Source organism: Salvelinus fontinalis, chromosome 18 (assembly GCF_029448725.1).
Source record: "Salvelinus fontinalis isolate EN_2023a chromosome 18, ASM2944872v1, whole genome shotgun sequence".
Classification (NCBI taxonomy): domain Eukaryota; kingdom Metazoa; phylum Chordata; class Actinopteri; order Salmoniformes; family Salmonidae; genus Salvelinus; species Salvelinus fontinalis.
In genome coordinates this window covers 41,140,346-41,164,715 of record NC_074682.1, presented here as the reverse complement: position 1 = coordinate 41,164,715, position 24,370 = coordinate 41,140,346, and the positions used below count along the sequence as shown (strand labels likewise).

General features: G+C 43.0%; 1 protein-coding gene across 1 annotated transcript; it reads left to right on the top strand.

Moving 5' to 3' along the window:
* Positions 1–21,848: 21,848 nt before the first annotated feature.
* Positions 21,849–24,126, top strand: LOC129815532 (general transcription factor II-I repeat domain-containing protein 2-like). The gene has a single exon (XM_055869439.1). The coding sequence runs from the start codon at positions 22,287–22,289 to the stop codon at positions 24,105–24,107; it is 1,821 nt and encodes a 606-aa protein (XP_055725414.1). The 5' UTR covers positions 21,849–22,286; the 3' UTR covers positions 24,108–24,126.
* The last annotated feature ends 244 nt before the right edge of the window (positions 24,127–24,370 follow it).

Here is a 24,370-nt window from a genome sequence, read left to right as displayed (position 1 = left end):
TTGGAATTCTCCACATCGTTTTCTCTTCCTTATTAGGACCATCTCTTTGAGCCAATTATACCAGCCCTAACTCCATTTCTCCTCTCTCTCTCGCTCTCTTCCAAACTGTACACCTCTATAACTTCTCTCTGCCTTTCTCTCCCCCTCAATGTTTGGGGACGGAAGCATGCAGAGCTGTTAAACTCTCAAATAATGCAACCAAGGATGCTCAGAGACAGAAAACTGCTTCAGAGAGAGAATAAAAAGAGTGAGACAGAAGAGAGCAGAGAGAGAGAGAGAAAGACAGGGGTGTGGAAAGGGAAAAAATAAAGATGGTTTGATAAGGAAGAAAGAAACATATGGGATGCTCTACTGCCTGGCTGACACACACAAGGTCTCTGCAGACAGAGAGAATGGTGAGGAGAAAGGAAGAAGAGAAGGAAAGAAAGAGAGTTTATGTTATAAACGTACCCCTCCTTCTCCCTCCCCCCTCCCAGAATGAAATTGTATGCTTGGCTTCTCTTGGATCCTTAGCATTCCTCTCCATTCCCTTCCCCTGACTCAGAGGAGATGCAGACAACACTGCCTGTCATAGTCACAGGCCCAGGTCCAACGTGTGTGTGTGTGTGCACTTGAATTTTAGCCACACAAGCCCACATCACCGCACGTGCTGTTCCTCTGACTCTCTGTCTGTGTCTCTCTGTCACTGTCTGTGCTTCTCCTTGTTCTTCTCTGTTGTCACTCTGTCTGTCTGTCTGTCTGTCTGTCTGTCTGTCTGTTTGTCTGTCTGCCTGTCACTCCTAAGTGACATATAGAGCCAACATATTAAGGAACTGGCAGTACATCTGTGTCTCTCTGTTTTCTTCTTACCTCCACTACACTCACATCTGAGCTGTCTCTGCTAAGCATCCTTTCCCACAGAACTGGTACCGGAAGACCACACTGCCTGTGCTGGGCCCAACAATATCATAGTTTTGAATGAATAAACACATTTATGAGATAAAGAAGAAAAATTACTGAATAAATGCCTAATAGATGACCATTGGCTCATAATACCTTGTGAAAGCATAACTACTTATATTGCAAATGCAAGTGCTTGGCTGTCATACATAACCCTATCCTAAGGGTTAAGTACTATTACATATATATTACAGAGCCAAAATACCAATAAACTGGCAGTACATGTCAGCGTCTCTCTCTGTCTCTCCGTTTTCCCTACGTCAACTACACTTGACTGCCGCAGCAGCAGCTGAGCTGTCTGTGCTTTAAGCCTAGCATCACTGGGAACAGATGACCAAGGGACTCCATTGCCTGTGCTGGGCCCAGCAACATCCTAGGTTAACACTTTGAGGGTCCATAATAAACCATTTATAAGGTATTTATAAAGACATTACAGTTTGGGCATTTATTAATCATTACTCCCACATTGTAAATGTTAGTAAGCTAGTTATTCACACATGTTATATATTTCCTTAAACATCCTGTGTTTTGTGCAGGGATGTCTACCAATGGCATTATCATCTTTCTGTGAGAAATTACACTGGTCACTCAAAACATTTATAAAGTATAAATAGCACTCACTTTAGATTAGGGACTGCAAAAATACTACTAATGATTATTAAGAGATTTATCAATGTGGGAGTAATGATTAATAAATGTTGAACACACTATTTATAAATATGGTTTATTATGGACCCTTAAATAAAGTGTTACCTATCCTAGTTGTGAATGAATAAGCACATACAATATTTTGCACAAAGATGAAAATCACTGAATATATGTATTAGCCATCACCATTGGCTTATACAGTATAATACCTTATAACAGCCTAACTACATATTTCAAATTAGTGCATGTCATGTGTTCCGCCCTGGCCACTTAGCTAGGTGTTTAAATATTACGCTACATATAATTCAATAGAAGAAAACAGAAAGAGAAGAAGAGAGAGAGGCTGCTAGTTCCTTAATGTTTTGGCTTTATAATACAGCCAATGGCTACATTAAAGTGGAACTGACAGAGTTTTAGCAACATGAAATCTTAATCAAATCTGTTCATATACACCCCCTGGAAAAATATGACACGTTTTACAAATTTTCTGACAAGCGAGCACTTAGATATGGTCATTTTCATAAATTTATAGAATGTACGGGAATTATGTAGAGTAAGGCATTTGTGAAAATTCTATAGCAATATAAAGTGGGAAAGCGGCCATACGTTTGGACAATTAATAGACAGTGCAGTAAATAAAACCTAACAAAAATATATTGTCTGTCCAGGACCGGAGTCTACGCAGACTGGTGCGCAAATTGCCAATAAAAGCAACAATAGGCCTTTATGCAAATAAGCCACATGGACCTGCCATCATTCACTTTGAACTGGACTTTGTATTTACAGTCAGTAGCAATAGCGCGACTTTAAATCATTAGATCGCATTCGCTGAAAGCCACAAAATCAATTGTCCTCTTACATTTGGGAACTTTACAGTCCTATTGATCAAACAACGATGAAAATGTAGGTCTCTCTCCCTCAGTTATGCACATCAACAACAACAAGATCAACAACTAACGGTAGCCAGAGTGAGTTGAGCTAAAAATCTAATGAAGGAACATTAGATAACCCCTTTCAAACTCTTTCAGCTAGTTGGCTTCAAAAATTGCACTGCTAAACAATGGGGAATAGTAGCCTGCTCCTCCATCCTGCAGCTTGTGCCCGCACATTTGATCGATGCCAAATACATTTGATTGACAACTAAGAGTGCTCTGTAAATTGCCTCCAGTGTGTTAAAAAAAAAGCTCTCTAGGTCATTCATAAATTCAGAGCGTTGTCAGATTGTCGTAAATTCAAAGTGTTTCGGAGCGCACACTGCACTATTGACACTGAACGCTCTGGCCGAGGAGTAAGTTTGAGCCAAGCGTTCCTCACAATGGCAGTCAAGTACCCAACTAACTGGCTTAAGTTATGCTTGCTAGCTACTTCCAGAAACAAATGAGAGAACATCTCACTCTGTCACGTCCTGACCAGAGTTCTTATGTGTTGTGCTTGTTTTAGTGTTGGTCAGGACGTGAGCTGGGTGGGCATTCTATGTTGTGTGTCTAGTTTGTTTGTTTCTGTGTTCAGCCTAATATGGTTCTCAATCAGAGGCAGCTGTGAATCGTTGTCCCTGATTGAGAATCATATATAGGTGGCTTGTTTTGTGTTGGGATTTTGTGGGTGGTTGTTTCCTGTGTCAGTGTTTGTGCCACACGGGACTGTGACGGTTAGTACGTTTGTTGTTTTGTATTTTGTCTAGTTTTCTTGTTATTAAATCATGGAAACTTACCACGCTGTACATTGGTCCTCCGATCCTTCTCGCCTCTCCTCGTCCGAGGAGGAGGAAGAGCTAGACTACCGTTACAGAACCACCCACCTAACTCGGACCAAGCAGCGTGGCTACGGGCAGCGACAGCAGCAGCAGCGGCCAGCTACACAGGACTCCTGGACATGGGAGGAAATTTTGGAGGGAAAAGGACACTGGGCTCACATTGGAGAATATCGCCGCTCTCGGGAAGAGATGGAGGCAGCTAAAGCCCAGGAGCGGTGGTATGAGGAGGCAGCACGGAAGCGTGGCTGGAAGCCCGTGAAGAAACCCCAAAAATGTATTGGGGTGGCTTAAGGGTAGTGTGGCGAAGTCAGGTAGGAGACTTGCGCCAACTCCCTATGCTTACCGTGGAGTGCGAGAGTACGGGCAGACACCGTGTTATGCGGTAGAGCGCATGGTGTCTCCTGTACGTGTGCATAGCCCGGTGCGGGTTATTCCACCTCCCCGCACTGGCAGGGCTAGATTGAGTATTGAGCCAGGTGCCATGAAGCCGGCTCGACGCGTCTGGTCTCCAGTGCGTCTCTTCGGGCCGGCACACATGGCACCAGCCTTAAGCATGGTGTCCCCGGTTCGCCTACACAGCCAGTGCGGGTTATTCCACCTCCCCGCATTGGTCGCGCGACGGGGAGCATACAACCAGGTAAGGTTGGGCAGGCTCAGTGCTCAAGGGAGCCAGTACGCCTGCATGGTCCGGTATATCCGGCGCCACCTCCCCGCCCCAGCCCAGTACCACCAGTGCCAAAACCACGCACCAGGCTTCCAGTGTGTCTCCAGAGCCCTGTTCCTCCTCCACGCACTCGCCCTATGGTGCGTGTCTCCAGCCTGGTACCACCAGTTCCGGCACCACGCACCAAGCCTCCTGTGAGTCTCCAGAGTCCTGTGCATCCTGTTGCTGCTCCCCGCACTAGCCTTGATGTGCGTGTCCTCAGCCCGGTACCTCCAGTTCCGGTACCACGCACCAGGCCTACTGTGCGCCTCAGCCGGCCAGAGTCTGCCGTCTGCCCAGTGCCGCCTGCACTGTCCGTCTGCCCAGAGCCGTCAGAGCTGCCCGTCCGTCCCGAGCCGTCAGAGCTGCCCGTCTGTCCCGAGCCGTCAGAGCTGCCCGTCTGTCCCGAGCCGTCAGAGCTGCCCGTCTGTCCCGAGCCGCTAGAGCCGTCCGCCAGACAGGATCAGCCAGAGCCGTCCGCCAGACAGGATCAGCCAGAGCCGTCCGCCAGCCATGACCAGCCAGAGCCGTCAGCCAGCCATGACCAGCCAGAGCCGTCAGCCAGCCATGACCAGCCAGAGCCGTCAGCCAGCCAGGATCTGCCAGAGCCGTCAGCTAGCCAGGATCTGCCAGAGCCGTCAGCTAGCCAGGATCCGCCAGAGCCGCCAATCAGCCAGGATCTGCCAGAGCCGCCAGCCAGCCAGGATCCGCCAGAGCCGCCAGCCAGCCAGGATCCGCCAGAGCCGCCAGCCAGCCAGGATCCGCCAGAGCCAGCCAGCCAGGATCCGCCAGAGCCAGCCAGCCAGGATCCGCCAGAGCCGTCAGTCAGCCAGGATCCGCCAGAGCCGTCAGTCAGCCAGGATCTGCCAGAGCCATCTGCCAGTCATGAGCTGCCCCTCAGTCCGGAGCTGCCCCTCAGTCCGGAGCTGCCCCTCAGTCCGGAGCTGCCCCTCAGTCCGGAGCTGCCCCTCCGTCCAGTGGCGCCCTCTGGGATGGTATTCAGTCCGGGACTCGCCGTTCCAGAGGCGCCACCAAAGCGGGTAGTGACTATGGTGGAGGGGGGTCCACGTCCCGCACCCGAGCCGCCGCCATTGGAAGGCCCACCCGGACCCTCCCCGTCTGTGTCAGGTTTTGCGGCCGGAGTCCGCACCTTTGGGGGGGGGGGGGGGGGGGGGGGTACGGTCACACCCTGGCCTCTGTTATATTGATTTTCTTTATTAGTTTAGTTAGGTCAGGGTGTGACATGGGATGTTTGTGCGTTAGTGGTTGTGATGATTACGTGTGTGTTTGTGATTATTTCCATTTGTGGAACTTTTGCCTATATTTTGAGTAAAACACTGTGGTTTCGCTCAACACCTGTGTCCTGCGCTTGACTCCGATACTTCTCCGCACACAATCCTGACAGTGCCTTTCCAAATCATGCCCAATCAATTGAATTTACCACAGATGGACTCCAATCAAGTTGTAGAAACATCTCAAGGATGATCAATGGAAACAGGATAGACCTGAGTTCAATTTCGAGTCTCATAGCAAAGGGTCTATATACTTATGTAAATAATGTATTTCTGTTTCTTATTTTTAATAAATGTGCCAAAATAAAATAAAAATGTTATGGGGTATTGTGTGTTATGGGGTATTGTGTGTAGATTGACATGGAAACATAACAACATTTGGAAAAAGTCAAGGGGTCTGAATACTTTCCGAATGCACTGTATATAATCATGGGCTCCCGAGTGGCGCAGAGGTCTAAGGCACTGCATCTCAATGCTAGAGGTGTCACTACAGACCTCGGTTCGATTCCAGCTGTATCACAACCGGCTGTGATTAGGAGTCCCATAGGGCGGCGCACAATTGGCCCAGCGTCGTCCGGATTAGGGTTTGGCCGGGGTGAGCCGTCATTGTCAATAAGAATTTGTTCCTTAACTGAACTTGTCTAGTGAAATAAAAGGTTACATTTAAATAAGAAAAATATTTTACAAATATTTTTTTGTCAATTTCCACCAGTGCTTCCCAATAAAATATGATGTGGCCCTTCTGGTATTTGCCAGAATTGGCAGACGGCCAAACCACCCATGCGTGAGCAGGCATTTGTGTGTGTGGTATCTGTATGCATGTGTGTCTGTGTGCATGCATGCGTGTGTGCGTCTCTGTGTGTGAGTGTGCTTTGTCAATGAGAATGGACAGGAGATGTTAGGCTGACAGTATTGACAGAGAGACCTCTGTGGCTTCTGTAAGCTTAAAAACTCACACCAGGGACTTGAGCTGGACACACCCTCCTCCCAGTCCAGCTTTTCTCCAATAACTATGAATTATTCACACAACTTTGATTGACAGGCTGGAAATCCTAATTAGGAAATAGTTGCTAAAAGTAATTATACGTGTGTGTGTGTGTGTGTGATATGTCAGACACATGTTTTTTCTACAGAGACTGTAATTACAAGCAGCGCCGCTGGACAAGAGGAATCATTAAGACTCTGCCTAATTAATTAAGCCATGGAGATGTTAAAAGACACACAGACACTGATACTACAGCCATATATTACACTGATGGACTGATTACACACACACACACACACACACACACACACACACACACACACACACACACACACACACACACACACACACACACACACACACACACACACACACACACACACACGCAATAAATGTACACAAATGTCAGCTCTGTAGATAAATGCTCTCATTTAGACAGAGAGCGACAGCACGAACAGTCTACACGGAGTGTACAAAACATTTTACCCTCTTTATATGTATATACTGTTCTAGTCATGGCTCATCCTATATACAGTATACTGTCCATACACACCATTATATATATACACTGAGTATACAAAACATTACGAATACCTGCTCTTTCCATGACATAGACTGACCAGTTGAACGCTACAGTATGATCCCTTATTTATGTCACTTGTTAAATCCACTTCAAATCTGTGCAGATGAAGGGGAGTAGACAGGTTAAATAAGTATTTTTAAGCCTTGAGCCATTTGAGACAGATTATATATGTGTGACATTCAGAGGGTGAATGGGCTAGACAAAATATTTAAGTGCCTTTGAACGGGCTATGGTAGTAGGTGCCAGGCGCACCGGTTTGAGTGTGTCAAGAATTGCAACGCTGCTGTTTTTTTTAACGCTCAACATTTCCCTGTTTGTATCAAGAATGGTCCACCACCCAAAGGACATCCAGCCAACTTGACATAACGGTGGGAAGCATTAGAGCCAACATGGGCCAGCATCCCTGTGGAATGCTTTTGACACCTTGTAGAGTCCATGCCCCAACGAATTGAGGCTGTTCTCAGTGCAGAACGGGGGTGGGGGGAAGGGAGGGGGGCAACTCAATATGTTCCTAATGTTTTTTACACTCAGTGTATATCCCTCCTCCTCCTCTCCATATTGTGCTTTCTGGCTAGTTAACACACTAGGGACACAAACAGAGAGGTGACACAAGCGTGTGGAGGCGTACCCCCACAGTAACATCCCCCCTCTCTCTTTCTCTCTCTCTCCCTCCCTCTTTCCTTCTACCTCTCTGTTACCTTGGAGTCTAGCCATCATGCTCCTGTGGCTCCAGTCTAAAGGTTACGCTGTGTGCCCTCCCTCCCTCCCTCCCTCTCTCCCTCCCTCCCTCCCTCCCTCCCTCCACAAGCCCTGGCCCCTGTCAGCCCATCTCATACCCCTGACCTCAAATCACCACTGTGACCCTGTAGTACCCTGCCTACCTCCTTATCCTCCTCTCGCCTCTGCTTCCTCTTTTTCCTCTTCCTCCACTGAACTTTGAAGGTTAGAGGAGAAGAGTGAGCGGAGGGGAGAATGGGATAGAAAAGAGAGAGAAATGAAGTGAGAGAGAAGAATGGGTTTAAGGTAATAGCTAAGTGTTAAATACATGTGTTACAGTAGGTGGAGTGTCAGAATAATACAGGTCAAGTCAGGGCCTAGGTCTGTGGATCAGGTTTTCATGCTAGGTGTTACGTTCCCCAGTTTCTGTGTTGTATTTGAGTGTGTGTGTTTCAGGAGATGGCTTCCTGGAAGCCTCCCCAACCAGCTGATTGGTCGACCCCAGGCTAATTGATGATTGGAGCTGACTCCGCCCCCTCGTCAAGAAGCAGCTGACTCTAATCACCATTGCCACCAGAAGATATAAAAGCCAGTGTTAGATTAGAGAGAGAGATTTTTTCTGGAGAATTTGATAGTGGTAAAGTGTTGGTTGTTTCTCAAAGATATTTGGTATGTACTATGTAAGTTGTTGCTGAGGGAGCTGATTGGTTAAATCTGTTATATGTTATAGGACGCACTGTTTTGATTATTGAAATTGTTTGTTCTGTATCATTTGTTCCCAGGGGGGAAGGAGAAGGCACTTTGGGAGTGCTTAGGCAAGAGGCCCGCGGGCATACATATACCCGTAGTATATTCAATGTCTAGGCACACTAGGTAAGACCTGGGCGGACCACCCCTGTATTTTGGTTAGGGCACCAGGTGGTGCTAAGTTAAGTGGGTAGGCAGGTTAGATAGGAGAGGGGGAGCTTTGATATTTACTTTCTTTCCTTTGGTTCCGTCCAGCCCCTTTTCCCCATATTACCGTGTAGGAAATAAATCCTAGTAACGGTAAATTCTGACTTTGTCTTCCTTTCTCGCACCTACGGTCCATACCTCTTTCGCTTCACGGAGAGTTGAGTTGCGTTCCCTCTTTATAGAGGCGTGCGTAACACTAGGATGTGCGTGTGTGTGTGTCCATCACTGCAGAGGATTGGTGTCTTGCTCTTTCTGGCAGCGGCACATGGAATAAAAAGCGTTTAACTTGACAAGACACCAGGGAAGGCCTCAGATTCTCCTCTTTTACGCTTCATTCTCGTCCTCTCTCTCTTCTTTTACGCTTCTTGCTACACTTCTCTTTTACGATTATTTATCTTCTCCCTCTCTAGCATCCACTTATCATATTTTGTAAACCTATTTTTTACAACCATGTTTTTATGTTAGGATTTGTATTTAGTAATGGATGCTCCTTTTATTGTTTACACTATTGTTATTCTTTACTCTCTCTTCTCTCTCCCTCCTTTTTACACTTCTCTCTCTCTCCCTCTCTCTCCATCTCCCCTCTCCTTGCATCAATAGTTCCTCAAAACATTATTTTTTTTTTACTACATATCCATTTCTCCACTGTATCTTCAGCTAAAACAAAATGTTATTGCCCATTTCCCCAATGACCATTTCCTGTTCTCTCGCTCTCTCTGATTCAGTTCAATTAGGCCATATAGTGTGTATAAATTGATTGGGGGCAGAGCAGTTAAAGGGCAAAAATCAATGAGAGCATGGGCTCACTGTGAGAATATTATCTGGCTAATGAATGAGACAAAACCACTAGAGGCCCAGGCCCATTTTAAAGGCTCTCACAGCAACGTACACAAACGTGCATGCACACAATAGTGCAACAGTAAACACGCATGCATATACACTAAGTGGACAAAACATTAAGGACACCTGCTCATTCCATGACACAGATTGACCAGGTGAATCCACCTTCAATGTTAGGAAGGTGTCCTTAATGTTTTGTACACTCAGTGTATATTACATACACAAGCTCAGTCTGCACATATGATAATTTTACCATTCACAGTCAAAACACTGTATACTGTACAGTCGTAGCCAAAAGTTTTGAGAATGATACAAATATTAATTTTCACAAAGTCTGCTGCCTCAGTTTTATGTGGGCAATTTGAATATACTCCAGAATGTTATGAAGAGTGATCAGATGAATTGCAATTATTGCAAAGTCCCTCTTTGCCATGCAAATGAACTGAATCCCCCAAAAACATTTCCACTGCATTTCAGCCCTGCCACAAAAGGACCAGCTGACATCTCAGTGATTCTCTCGTTAACACAGGTGTGAGTGTTGACGAGAACAAGGCTGGAGATCACTCTGTCATGCTGATTGAGTTTGAATAACAGACTGGAAGCTTCAAAAGGAGGGTGGCGCTTGGAATCATTGTTCTTCCTCTGTCAATCATGGTTACCTGCAAGGAAACGTGCCGTCATCATTGCTTTGCACAAAAAGGGCTTCACAGGCAAGGATATTGCTGCCAGTAAGATTGCACCTAAATCAACAATTTATCGGATCATCAAGAACTTCAAGGAGAGCGGTTCAATTGTTGTGAAGAAGGCTTCAGGGCGCCCAAGAAAGTCCAGCAAATGCCAGGACCGTCTCCTAAAGTTGATTCAGCTGCAGGATGGCCTGGTGTCAAGAAGGGCAGCAAAGAAGCCACTTCTCTCCAGGAAAAACATCAGGGACAGACTGATATTCTGCAAAAGGTACAGGGATTGGAATGCTGCGTACTGGGCTAAAGTCATTTTCTCTGATGAATCCCCTTTCCGATTGTTTGGGTCATTCGGAAAAAAGCTTGTCTGGAGAAGACAAGGTGAGTGCTACCATCAGTCCTGTGTCATACCAACAGTAAAGCATCCTGAGACCATTCATGTGTGGTGTTGCTTCTCAGTCAAGGGACTGGGCTCACTCACAATTTTGCCTAAGAACACAGCCATGGTACCAACACATCCTCCGAGAGCAACTTCTTCCAGCCATCCAGGAACAGTTTGGTGACGAACAATGCCTTTTCCAGCATGATGGAGCACCTTTCCATAAGGCAAAAGTGATAACTAAGTGGCTCGGGGAACAAAACATCGATATTTTGGGTCCATGGCCAGGAAATTCCCCAGACCTTAATCTCATTGAGAATGTGTGGTCAATCCTCAAGAACCCCCCCCCCCAAATTCTGACAAACTCCAAGCATTGATTATGCAAGAATGGGCTGCCATCAATCAGGATGTGGCCCAGAAGTTAATTGACAGCATGCCAGGGCAGATTGCAGAGGTCTTGAAAAAGAAGGGTCAGCACTGCAAATATTGACTCTTTGCATCAACTTCATGTAATTGTCAATAAATGCCTTTGACACTTATGAAATGCTTGTAATTATACTTCAGTATTCCATAGTAAGAATCTGACAAAAATATCTAAAGACATTGAAGCAGCAAACTTTGTGAAAATTAATGTGTCATTCTCAAAACTTTTGGCCACGACTGTACACACAGTCTTGTACAGTTAACCTTTCAGTCCCATTCAAAATCAAATGTTTCCTAACCCGTACTCTTACTCTAAACCTAACCTTAACCCAAAAACCTTAACTTTACCCTAACCTCTAACCCTAACCCTAGCTCCTAACCCTAATTCAAACCTTAACCATAAAAACCCCCTTGAAATAGCATTTGACCATGTGGGGTCAAACAAAATGTCCCCAGTTAGTCAAATTTTTTGTTTGTTTACTATTCTTGTGGGGACTTCTAGTCACTTCTACACACACGCAATCAATCCCACCCTGTGATCCCTGTACCAAGCCGACCCCATGCTCTCCCAAACCCAGACAGACAACCAATCAATATGGACAACACACATCACTCGATACACATCTTTGCTCTAGATCTTTCCTATTGTTTTTTGTTTGTTTAAACATAATTTTTCCTTATCCTCCTCTCTCATCTTCTCTCCCTCCTTCTGTCTCTCCTTAGTTCCTCCTCTCTCCGGGCCGTCCGTGGAGCGTTCAAGCGCTCCAACGCCATGCACTAGTGAGCCCTCAACATCTTGTCTTGTCACGCCAATTACACACACACACACGTCAAATAGATACAATTGTACAGTATAGTTACATACATATGAAGAGAATTCTGAAGAGATTAGAGAACTAGAAGGAAAATATACATGTTACATGTAACTGGATACTTTCCATAGATGTTTGACTGAACACACACATCCAGTTTGACTGAACACACACAATCATGTACACACACACACACACACACACACACACACACACACACACACACACACACACACACACACACACACACAGAGTGTATCAAAATATAATTACTGGGACAAGAGGAGAGACATGAGGGTGTGATGGGGTGAGGTAGTCGGTGACCTTCTTCCCACTACTGTGAGAGGGTGAGGGTTAATTATAAGCAAACTTTAATCAAAGTCAATGAATGATTCATAGCCTCCAAGTCTAAAGCCAGTCAGGTATTTAAAACAGCCTCATATAGACATGGATATGGATAGCCAGACCAGGTGTGCATTATTTATTCACTCTTTTTACACTCAAAATGGGATATTCCCTCACAGTTGTTAGCACAGTTGGTGACATGCTGGTGAACACAGAGTTGAGGGGAAATGCTGCTATATGTTCTATGGGTTTACTTGACATGTTAAAAGGGGAATGCAGCTTCAGAAAGATCTGACATGGAGATTAGGTCAAATGAATATGCAAAAAGATACAAGGATAGATGCACAGATCAGTATATCAGGATAGAAAAATACTGTAGTGTGAGTGTGTGTGAGAGTGAGAGAGAGGTAAATACGTCAAAACAGTTGATGACATCGGCGGTATCCTAAAATAAAGTTACTGTGACACCAAACTCATTATTCTGCAAAAAGAGTTACACTAGCAGACTAGGAGGAATGGAGAAAGGATGTCACAGGAAAGATAGATGGAAAGAAAAAAAGAAACAAAAACATTTAAAAGAAAGAAAGAAAGAAAGGAGGGAGAGAGAGAAAGCAATTTGTGTTGTTGGAGATTTACTGTCATGCCTGTGAATGCAGAGAATGATAAGTCATCTGCTAAGCGCATTCAATATATCTTTTAAATCCTGTGTCTCGTCTTCATAGTTTTCATTCAAACCCTTCTTAGATACACTGAGCTTCAACCCACAGGAGAAAATAGTGCCTTTTAATTAAGATGACATAGCCTACCAGGAAGAGGAGAAAGGGGAGGAGGTTAGAAGAAGGGGAGGAGATGAAATGTTCAAATCAAATCAAAATGTATTGGTCACATACGCGTGTTGAGCAGATGTTATTGCAGATGTAGCGAAATGCTTGTGTTTCTAGCTCCGACAGTGCAGTAATATTTAACAAGTAATATATAACAGTTTCACAACTTATACCCAATACACACAAATCTAAGTAAAGGAATGGAATTAAGAATATACAGTTGAAGTCGGAAGTTTACATACACCTCAGCCAAATACATTTAAACTCAGTTTTTCACAATTCCTGACATTTAATCCAAGTAAAAATTCCCTGTCTTAGGGCAGTTAGGATCACGACTTTATTTTAAGAATGTGAAATGTCAGAATAATAGTAGAGAGAATGATTTAATTCAGCTTTTATTTCTTTCATCGCATCCATCACAAAGCCCTGACCTTAATCCTATAGAACATTTGTGGGCAGAATTGAAAAAGCATATGCGAGCAAGGAGGCCTACAAACCTGACTCAGTTACACCAGCTCTGTCAGTAGGAATGGGCCAAATTTCACCCAACCTATTGTGGGAAGCTTGTGGAAGGCTATCCGAAACGTTTGACCCAAGTTAAACAATTTAAATGCAATGCTACCAAATACTAACTGAGTATATGTAAACTTCTGACCCACTGGGAATGTGATGAAAGTAATAAAAGCTGAAATAAATCATTCTCTATACTATTATTCTGACATTTCACATTCTTTAAAAAAGTGGTGATCCTAATTGACCTAAGACAGGGAATTTTTACTAGGATTAAATGTCAGGAATTGTGAAAAACGGAGTTTAAATGTATTTGGCTAAGGTGTATGTAAACTTCCGACTTCAACTGTACCTTCTGTGGTCCAAGGTCATTGATGACTGCCTTCAGCTCATCTGTAATGTAGAGACTGGTGTGTCTGTTGTCCCTTGTGTCTGTGCTCTTGTAGAATACTGGTTGAGGGGTGGAGATGATGTAGCTAATTATTCCTTGCCCACGAACAATCAACCACCATCAGAGATGATTTCAATACAGTCTGCTTTCTCTATGATTTGCTTGACCTTCACTTGAACTTGGTTGAACTCCGCATCCAGCAAATTAGTAGATAAAGCATGTCTGGTTGGAGGGGTGTATGCTGGGCGAAAAACATTCAGAAATCTCTACCAATACATATTGCCTGTGAGCATCAGCAGTGTACCAGTTGCATACACAGCTCGAGCAAGACATTCATCAGCATTTCTCTGATTACGTTCCTCCATTGAGTCAAAACATTTATGATTCCAGGAGGACCATGAGCTGTTGTTATCGATAAGGTGTCTGACTCATCATTTTCACCTTGAATAGAAGTAGGACTTTTGTCAGAGGATGCTTGTTGTGAGCGCTGAGAGAACTTTATGCACTTGGCCAGATGATTATGCATCTTTGTTGCATTCTTTACATATGATTTGGTACAGTATTTGCAAATGTACACAGCTTTTCTTTCTATATTAGCTGCAGTGAAATGTCTCCACACATCAGTTAGTGCCCGTGGCATTTTCCTGTAAAGATTAGAAGAATTCTTTAAAAAATAAAATAAAATACAATTCCATTTACAGATAAATAGTTAAGCAGTTAGGTTAAACAACTCCTTAGTAAGAAATGTTTTAAATTTAATATGTATGGAAACAGGTGAATTAACACTCAGTTAGCAGGCTCAAGCAAGCTAAAACCCACATGGTAGCAAAAACTAACTAGCAGAAAGTGTTAACAAGTTAGAAATGATTTAAACACACTTTGCTGTAGGTTACTATTTACTAGTTAATTAACAAAATCATGTCATATTAAATATATTCACCACACACAGTATTGTAATCAAAACTTGCCAGAAAGCATGTAGTCCTTGGCTCAGACAGTGTAGTAGTGTGGGCTCAATAGCATCTCATTAGTGTGCAAGATTTTGAGAATCAGCTGTACATGTGATGGAAGAGTGCACTGCACGTGTGATGGAAGAATGGACTGTGCATGCAGAGGGTTGCAATTCCGTTGACTTGGGGATAGTTTAAACAAGACATAGAATTGCCTTATGTGTATCCCACAAAAAAGGTTCACTATTATAAGCTAACTTTTTTGATGAATTTAAGCAACATTCCCAGGCTTAACACTACCAAGTGTGCTATTTTTCCGATGTTGCCCTACCGGAGTTACACAGTAATGGTGTCACTGCTATTAGCTTCACAACATACATACTATGGAATGCCGTTTGGGTCTTTGCGTATCAAAAAAGATACAGTAGCACTGTCAAAGCTTTGCAAAAAAGTCAGCAAACAAGCAAACAAGCAAACACCGGTCACGAATGTTGTGTTTACAATACCGTGTTGGTAATAAAGCATAATTTGTTCGACCACAACTTCTGGGGTAGCTAGCTTTAGCTTAGTACCTAGCTAGCACCAATACAACCGGCCTGAAAGCAATGACCAGTGTAAAAACTGCAGTCATTTTCATTATTCTTAGCAATGATTTAGGAATCCTTGTAATTATTAGCTAGGTTGCCACTTGTTGTTCGCCTATTGAAATTGAACTTCAGTTCATGAAAATAAATAGCTAGCCAGCTACTTAACCCTGTTGCACAAAGCTAACGTTATAAGCAGCCAGCTAGCTTCATCTGGCTAGTGAGGCTCGACCGGACCGGGTTATGTGTTGTAAAGCTAGCCACAATAAGGATTAGGCACAATAGAGGAATTTGCGGTTTGCCTTCAAAATAAAAGTGTCATTGAAAATGATGCAAATGAGTACAAGTAGTAGAATTATGCCATACTTTTATTTTGAAGGCTACCCGCAAGTCCACTATTGTGGCTAATCCTTATTGTGGCTAGCTTCACAGATAGGTCTGTCCACCATTAATCAAATATGAACTGTCTTATAAATTAGGGTTATTTTAGATGATGACGCCTAGCTATATAAACTCAGCAAAAAAAGAAACCAAAAAAAGAAACGTCCTCTCACTGTCAACTGCGTTTATTTTCAGCAAACTTAACATGTGTAAATATTTGTATGAAAATAACAAGATTCAACAACTGAGACATAAACTGAAGAAGTTACACAGACTAACAGAAATTGAATAATGTGTACATGAACAAAGGGGGAGTTAAAATTAAAAGTAACAATCAGTATCTGGTGTGGCAACCAGTTGCATTAAGTACTGCAGTGCATCTCCTTACCATGGACGGCACCAGGCTTGCCAGTTCTTGCTGTGAGATGTTACCCTACTCTTCCACCAAGGCACCTGCAAGTTCCCGGACATTTCTGGGGGGAATAGCCCTAGCCCTCACCCTGCGATCCAACAGGTCCCAGATATGCTCAATGGGATTGAGATCCGGGCTCATCGCTTGCCCTGGCAGAACACTGTCATTCCTGTCTTGCAGGAAATCACACACTGAACGAGCAGTATGGCTGGTGGCATTGTCATGCTGGAGGGTCATGTCAAGAAGCCTGCAGGAAGGGTACCACATGAGGGAGGAGGATGTCTTCCCTGTAACGCACAGCATTGAGATTGCCTGCAATGACAATAAGCTCAGTCCAATGATGCTGTGACATACCGCCCCAGACCATGACGGACCCTCCACCTTCTAATCGATCCCGCTCCAGAGTACAGGCCTCGGTGCAACACTCATTCCTTCGACGATAAACGCGCATCCGACCATCACCCCTGTTGAGACAAAACCGTGACTCGTCAGTGAAGAGCACTTTCCTGTCTGGTCCAGCGAGGGTGGGTTTATGCCCATAGGCAACGTTGTTGCCGGTGATGTCTAGTGAGGACCTGCCTTACAACAGGCCTACAAGCCCTCAGTCCAGCCTCTCTCAGTCTATTGCGGACAGTCTGAGCACTGATGGAGGGATTGTGCGTTCCTGGTGTAACTCAGGCAGTTGTTGTTGCCATCCTTTACCTGTCCCGCAGGTGTGATGTTCGGATGTAACGATCCTGTGCAGGTGTTGTTACACGTGGTCTGCCACTGCGAGGACGATCAGCTGTCCGTCCTGTCTCCCTGTAGCGCTGTCTTAGGCATCTCACAGTACGGACTTTGCAATTTATTGCCTAGGCCACGTCTGCAGTCCTCATGCCTCCTTACAGCATGCCTAAGGCACGTTCACGCAGATGAGCAGGGACTCAGGGTATCTTTCTTTTGGTGTTTTTCAGAGTCAGTAGTGATATAGATGTGATATGTGATACAGCCTGGATTCGAACAAGGGACTGTAGTGACGCCTCTTGCACTGAGATGCAGTGCCTCAGACAGCTGCGTCCATGTGGGTGTGTTAACTATTTAACTGTACTAGAATGCTTAAAAGGCTGCTAAAATGTTTAATATCGGTTATCGGTGTTCATTTCTTTTGGCAAGGAAAATGTCGGATATCGGACAAAAATGTCATATCGGTGGCACTACTCTTAGCAAAAATGTTTATCTTTAATTTACAATCTGTATAAACTACGATAATAGAAAGGTTCAGAACTTTTGTGAAACATCACAGCAGAGTTGAAAAATATATGGCGAAATTAAAACTGGATGGTGTTCAGAGATAGATGGGAGGGGTTAAGGGGAGTTGAAAAGTGGGACTAAAAATAACAAGATAACTATCGTAAAATGTACTGTGTCCGTAAAATGTGTATAGTAAATATAAGCTGTAATTAGAAGCCTAAATGTTGTTGTTCTTTAGTTTACTCCAAATAGGGGAGGGTGGTAGGGTTAGGGATAAATAATCAATCATTCAATGTTTTTTTTATTGTTTTGACTATGTTCTACATTGTAGAATAATAGTGAAGACATCAAATCTATGAAATAACACAAAAAGTGTTAAACAAATCAAAATATATTATATACCCTTTGCCTTGATGACAGCTTAGCACACTCTTGGCATTCTCTCAACCAGCTTCATGAGGTAGTCACCTGAAATGCATTTCAATTATGTAAAAATCCATTATGGCGGACTTAATGGGTCCCTGAGGCATATTTGTTCCTTATGAGGAGAGAGACCCCTTGACTTGTTCCACATTTTGTTATGTTACAGCGTTATTCTAAAATTGATTAAATAAATAAAAAATCCGCAGCAATCTACATACGATACCCCATAATGACAAAGCCAAAACAGGAATTCTGAATTTTTTACAAATTCTTATCCTTATTTACATAAATATTCAGCACCTTTGCTATGAGACTTCGAAATTGAGCTCAGGTGCATCCTGTTTCTGTCCCGATCGTCATATGGAATGGACCAAGGTGCAGCGTGGTCAGTGTACATTTTCTTTATTTTGCAAATGCCGCCAACAAAACAATAATACAACAAAAACGAACGTGAAGCTCCGTAAGGCTATACATGCAAAAACGAAGACAACTACCCACAACTACCAAAAGGAAAAAAGGCTGTCTAAGTATGATTCCCAATCAGAGACAACGATAGACAGCTGTCCCTGATTGAGAACCATACCTGGCCAAAACATAGAAACAAACAACATAGAATGCCCACCCCAAATCACACCCTGACCTAACCAAATAGAGAAATAAAACTGCTCTCTAGGCGTGACAGTTTCCATTGATCATCCTTGAGATGTTTCAACTTGATTGGAGTCCACCTATGGTAAATTCAATTGATTGGACATGATTTGGAAATGCACACACCTGTCTATATAAGGTTCCACAGTTGACAGTGCATGCCAGGGTGGTTTTAACCTTCCAGACTTGGAATTGAATCAACTTGAGTAATGGAATAAAGTTATCTTTATATATTTGTGGTTTGTTGTTACTTATTAAGCATCGTAAGTATTTTTATTTTTTGTGCTTCACTTAAAGGATTGCTTTAGAGTTTTTAGTTATTATTTTTCTTATTGCCATTATTTTGTTTTTTCCACATTAGTTGTATAACCTGTGAATTTTTTGTATTCTGAAAATATTTTCAGAAAAGGGGGCATTTCAATATTGGTCAAGTATATCAGGAGATCATCTGCAAAGACAATTAGTTTATACTCATGTCTACCAATACCTGTTATGTTTACCTGTTATGTTTGAGTCCTGTCTAATTATGTTTGCTAGCGGTTCAGTTGCCAGTGCAAACAAAAGGGGAATAGAAAAGGCCCTTCAACAGCCATTATTGATACATCTATATCTCAATTTTTTCAATATTGTATTAAACTGAAACATGTTCTTGTCTTTGTGTCCATTTTTAATAAACCCTGTTTAAGTTATATGTATCAAGTCTGGTAAGATGTTTTAAATTCTATTGTGTCATGATGTTGCCCTTTCTGGGTATAGATCGTGGCATCCCCCTCTCTCTCTCCTACACCCAGGTTCTGTTATCTCAGGTCGTAAATTCCTGGAGGAGACTCTCTCCTCCTGGACATGCAGTATAGAGAGAGAGAGTTTCACAGTAGAACAAAGGAACTTCTTCTACATCACAGAACTTGAGAATTGAACAATATCCATGTTTTGGAGAATGTGTAAACGGTCGGTGGAGAAGCCAGCTATGACCCGGTCCGTTTTGTTTCATGTTTGTGACCTAATGAAAGACAATACAGCCACATTACCATAACTCTGTTTATACAGCTACCTCCGTTATGAGGTTTGCGTCTAATTATTGTATAAAATTAAATAGATACTAATTACTAGTCGGCAGCTAGAAATTATGTCAACCTGGGATGCAAAGACCGACAACCGCCGAAACATCTATTTTATTTCACCTTTATTTAACCAGGTAGGCAAATTGAGAACACGTTCTCATTTACAATTGCGACCTGGCCAAGATAAAGCAAAGCAGTTCGATACATACAACAACACATAGTTACACATGGAGTAGAACAAACATACAGTCAATAATACAGTGAAAAATAAGTCTATATACAATGTGAGCAAGAAAAATTCTATAAGAACATTTCTGAATGGTACTCTGAAGTATCTATACTAACCACAAAATACTTCAGGAAGAGAGACAGAGAGAGAGACGCTCGAATGAACTTTCCAACAGAAAGACGGACGATTCCAACAGAGATCACGACGACACACTGTGCGTAAATATATATTGATTGCAATTATTCTAGAATGAGTGAACGTTCATGTGCAAAGGATTAGCATTTCAATTAATATAATTATCAACTGTGTAGTGACTCCTTTTTGTCTTTCCCGCCCTTCTCAGTCCACACCCACTTCCCTTTGTCCACCAAGCCGTTATATCGGCTTAGCCCACTAGGGAACCTCCCCTATCGTTTCCTTGTAACCATTTCTAGTGTTTGTTTGTTTGTGCATTTCTGTGATTATTTAGTTAGTTAGTAAATAAATAATTAAGACAATTGGTTTATGGATGATTCATAGTAAAGGCTGGGTTCGGGCAGATAACCAACAATTTATGACGTTTGGAATGAGACTAACGTGCGATAGAGAATAATTCATTATTAAAATATCTGAAGAGATATTAGGAAAATTATAACCTGAAGATAACCTGAAGATTTTCCTTGGTGCCCAGACTTCCTAGTTAATTACATTTACATGATTAGTTTAACCTCTACAGAGTACCTAACCCGGATCCGGGAGCACCCCCCACACCCCCCACACTGATTAGCATCGCTAGCATAGCGTCACAATTAAATAGTAGCATCTAAATATCATTAAATCACAAGTCCAAGACACCCAATGAAAGACACAGATCTTGTGAATAAAACCACCATTTCAGATTTTTTAAATGTTTTACAGGGAAGACACAATATGTAAATCTATTAGCTAAACACGTTAGCAAAATGACACCATTTTCTTACTCCAACAGTTTCTTACTCCATCAGGTGCTATCACCAATTCGGCTAAACTAAGATATTGATAGCCACTAACCAACAAAAAAATTCTTAAGATGACAGTCTGATAACATATTTATGGTATAGCATAGTTTTTTTTTTTTAAATGTGCATTTTTCAGGTATAAATCACAGTTCTACATTGCAGCTGCAATCTGATATAGTGCTGATGCAGCTAGAACAATTACAGAGACCAACGTTATATAACTAATTACTTGTCTTAAAACATTTCAGAAAAAATACACAGCGTACAGACATTGAAAGCCCAACATCTGGTGAATCCAAACAATATTTCAGATTTTTTAAATGTTTTATAGCGAAATTAGCATAACTAGCTAATTAGCATAACCAGGCCAGCCAAAACCAGCTGGACGCGCGCGACCAGTTCACATGCACGACAGATATATGAAATAACATCGTAAATTGGGTCTTACTATTGCTGGTCTTTCATCAGAATGTTGATCAAGGTGTCCTTAGTCCTGATGAGTCGTTCAATCCATTCACAATGGCAACTTCCCCTCTTCATTTAGCCTGGGTACTGGTCGACTGGCACGGTCCATGTCCAAAGTTAAAAAACTCAAAGAACGGAACACGGCAAAACTCCCGAAAAAATTCTAATAATCTGATTAAACTATATTGAAAAAACATACATTACGGTGATATGGTCACATGTATCAAACAAACTTCGACACGGAGATAGTTTTCATCCGTAACGTCAGCATAACAAAAGACAATGCCACCTCTGAAAACGCGCATCTCAGAAACCGGAAGTTGTCGGTCACGCTAAAGAAATAGATCTTATTTCACGTCAGTACAAGATAAACAAAAAATTTCTCCTCTGACGTCTTCCAGACACCCAGAGGAAGAAGAAGGAAGTGTCATTCGGGTCATAGGTCGCGTGACCATATATAGGCAGAGCTTTGAAGCGAGCATACACATCTTGCAATCTTTTTCTGGCTCAGGGAAAGTGCTGTGAAATGACCTGTGTTTGACTCAGAGACTCAATTGGAACGGTTTTAGAAACCATAGCTTGTTTTCTATCCAATGCTATATGGTTATATGCATATAGTAACAGCAATAATTGAATAAGAGGCAGTTTAGTCTGTAGAGGCAATTATGCTAATGCGAAACAGCACCCCCTGTATTCTCAAGAAGTTAATCACGTAATAATAATTACATGCTTCAAGAGGGCCACCATTGTTCCTGTTCCCAAGAAAGCTAAGGTAACTGAGCTAAACGACTACCGCCCCGTAGCACTCACTTCCGTCATCATGAAGTGCTTTGAGAGACTAGTCAAGGACCATATCACCTCCACCCTACTGGACACCCTAGACCACATATGTCAGAGTCAAGGCCCGCGGGCCACATCCGGCCCGCGAGAAGGTTTTTTACGGCCCCTGGGATGATCTTGATTTATTATTAGAACCGGCCCGCAGACCGCAGCAAGCCGGCAGCCCGCAGATCTTTTACACGCACCAATACTACATTTCCCACAATGCAACGGTGACGCACCGAGCAGTAGGCTGCTTCATTTCAATATTTATTGGCACAGCAGTCGTCAGCATCACAGTAAAATTAACTTTCAGATACCCATCAAAAATGGCAAAACGGAAGGTGGACACTGAGAACCGGGGGTTTCAAACAAGGTGGGAGTCGGAGTATATGTTCACGGAGGTAGCTGGAAAACCTGTGTGTCTTCTGTGTGGAGAAAGTGTGGCGGTACTGAAAGAGTATAATCTGAGACGACATTATGAAACGAAACACGCGGACAAAAACAAGAATATGGACATGGAACAAAGGCTACAAAAGGCAGAGGAATTAAAACGAGGCCTCAAATCTCGACAGGCTCTGTTCAAAAAAGCCAAATCACAAGGCCAGGCTGCTGTCAAGGCCAGTTTTATTTTGGCAGAAGAGATCGCTAAATCAGCCCGGCCATTTACGGAGGGGGATTTCATCAAAAACTGCATGATTAAAGTTTGTGACGAAGTTTGCCCAGAAAAAAGGCAACTCTTTTTAAATGTGAGTCTGAGCAGAAACACCATTGCCGAGAGAGTAGACCAGTTGTCCATCAATCTAAAAGAGCAGCTTGTGAAAAAGGGAAAAGATTTCATTGCATATTCCTTGGCTGTGGATGAGAGCACTGACATTTCTGACATTGCCCAGTTGTCAATTTTCATCCGCGGAGTGGACTCCAGCCTAAGCGTGACAGAGGAGTTTTTGGCTTTACGTCCTATGCATGGCACAACTACGGGGCATGATTTGTATGAAGAGGTGTCAAGATGTGTAAATGAGATGGAGCTGCCTTGGGAAAAACTCGTGGGTTTGACAACCGACGGAGCACCTGCGATGTGTGGACACAGGAGCGGACTGGTGGCGAAGATACGGGAAAAGATGCAAGAGGAAAACGCGACAGGTGAGCTGACAGCTTATCATTGTATCATACACCAGGAAGCGTTGTGCGGTAAAGCCTTGAAAATGGAGCATGTAATGAGCATCATCACGCGCACAGTTAACTTTATCAGAGCCAAAGGTTTGAATCACCGCCAGTTCAAGGCATTTCTGACGGAGTTAGAAACGGAGCATGGTGATTTGCCTTATCACACAGAGGTGCGATGGCTAAGCCAGGGAAAGGTGCTTCAAAGATGTTTCGAGCTTCGTGAGGAGATTTGTCTGTTCTTGGACAGCAAAGGGAAAGACACAACACAACTCCGAGACGAAATGTTTCTGTGTGAAATGGCTTTTCTGTGTGACATTACGAGTCATCTGAATGCAATGAACTTGCAGCTGCAGGGTCGGGATCATGTCATCTCTGATATGTACAGTACAGTGAAGGCATTTAAAACCAAACTGACTCTGTGGGAGACGCAGATGCGGAAAGAAAATTTGAGCCACTTTCCCAGCTGCCAGACCATGAAAGAGAAGCTCTCTACCAGTGCGTTCCCGAGCGCACAGTTGGCTGATAAAATAGGTATGCTTGCCGCTGACTTTCGACGCCGATTTGCTGACTTTGAAGCACAAAAAAGCAGGTTGGAACTGCTCGGTAACCCATTTGCTGTTGACGTGGAAAGCTCACCACCAAACCTCCAAATGGAGTTGATTGACCTCCAATGCAATGATGCACTGAGGGCAAAATATGCGGCAGTGGGTGCTGCGGAGTTCGCCCGTTTCCTCCCCGACACAATGCCCCAGCTGCGCATCCAGGCTGCTCAAACGTTGTCTATGTTTGGCAGCACATACCTGTGTGAACAACTGTTTTCTTTGATGAACCTGAACAAAACATCACACAGAAGTCGACTTACTGCTGAACATCTCCACTCAATTCTGAGGATTTCCTCAGCTCAGAGCCTTACCCCGAACATTGATGAACTTGTGGAAAAGATGGGACACCACCAAGTATCACCCTCAACCTCAAACAAGTGAACATTACTGTGCAATCACATATTTAGAGTTTTTACTCAGTTCAAGTTTAAAAGTTAAAGTTTAATATTTGTTTTCACTGCATGTTACTTCTCCTTAAACAAAGTGTTGTTTTTGATTAATAGATTTTTGCACTTTATTTTATTGTATTTCAATCCAATTATATTTTAAAAATATTTCAGTTGAGTGGATGATAGAAAATTGCTATTATTGTTTTTTTCTTTGAAGTAAATTTAGCCCACTTTTGCTAAAATAGAAAATATAGG

What these genes read in the sequence shown, in the direction of transcription:
- LOC129815532 (XM_055869439.1), top strand. Translation starts at nt 22,287, where the DNA reads ATGGCAAAACGGAAGGTGGACACTGAGAACCGGGGGTTTCAAACAAGG.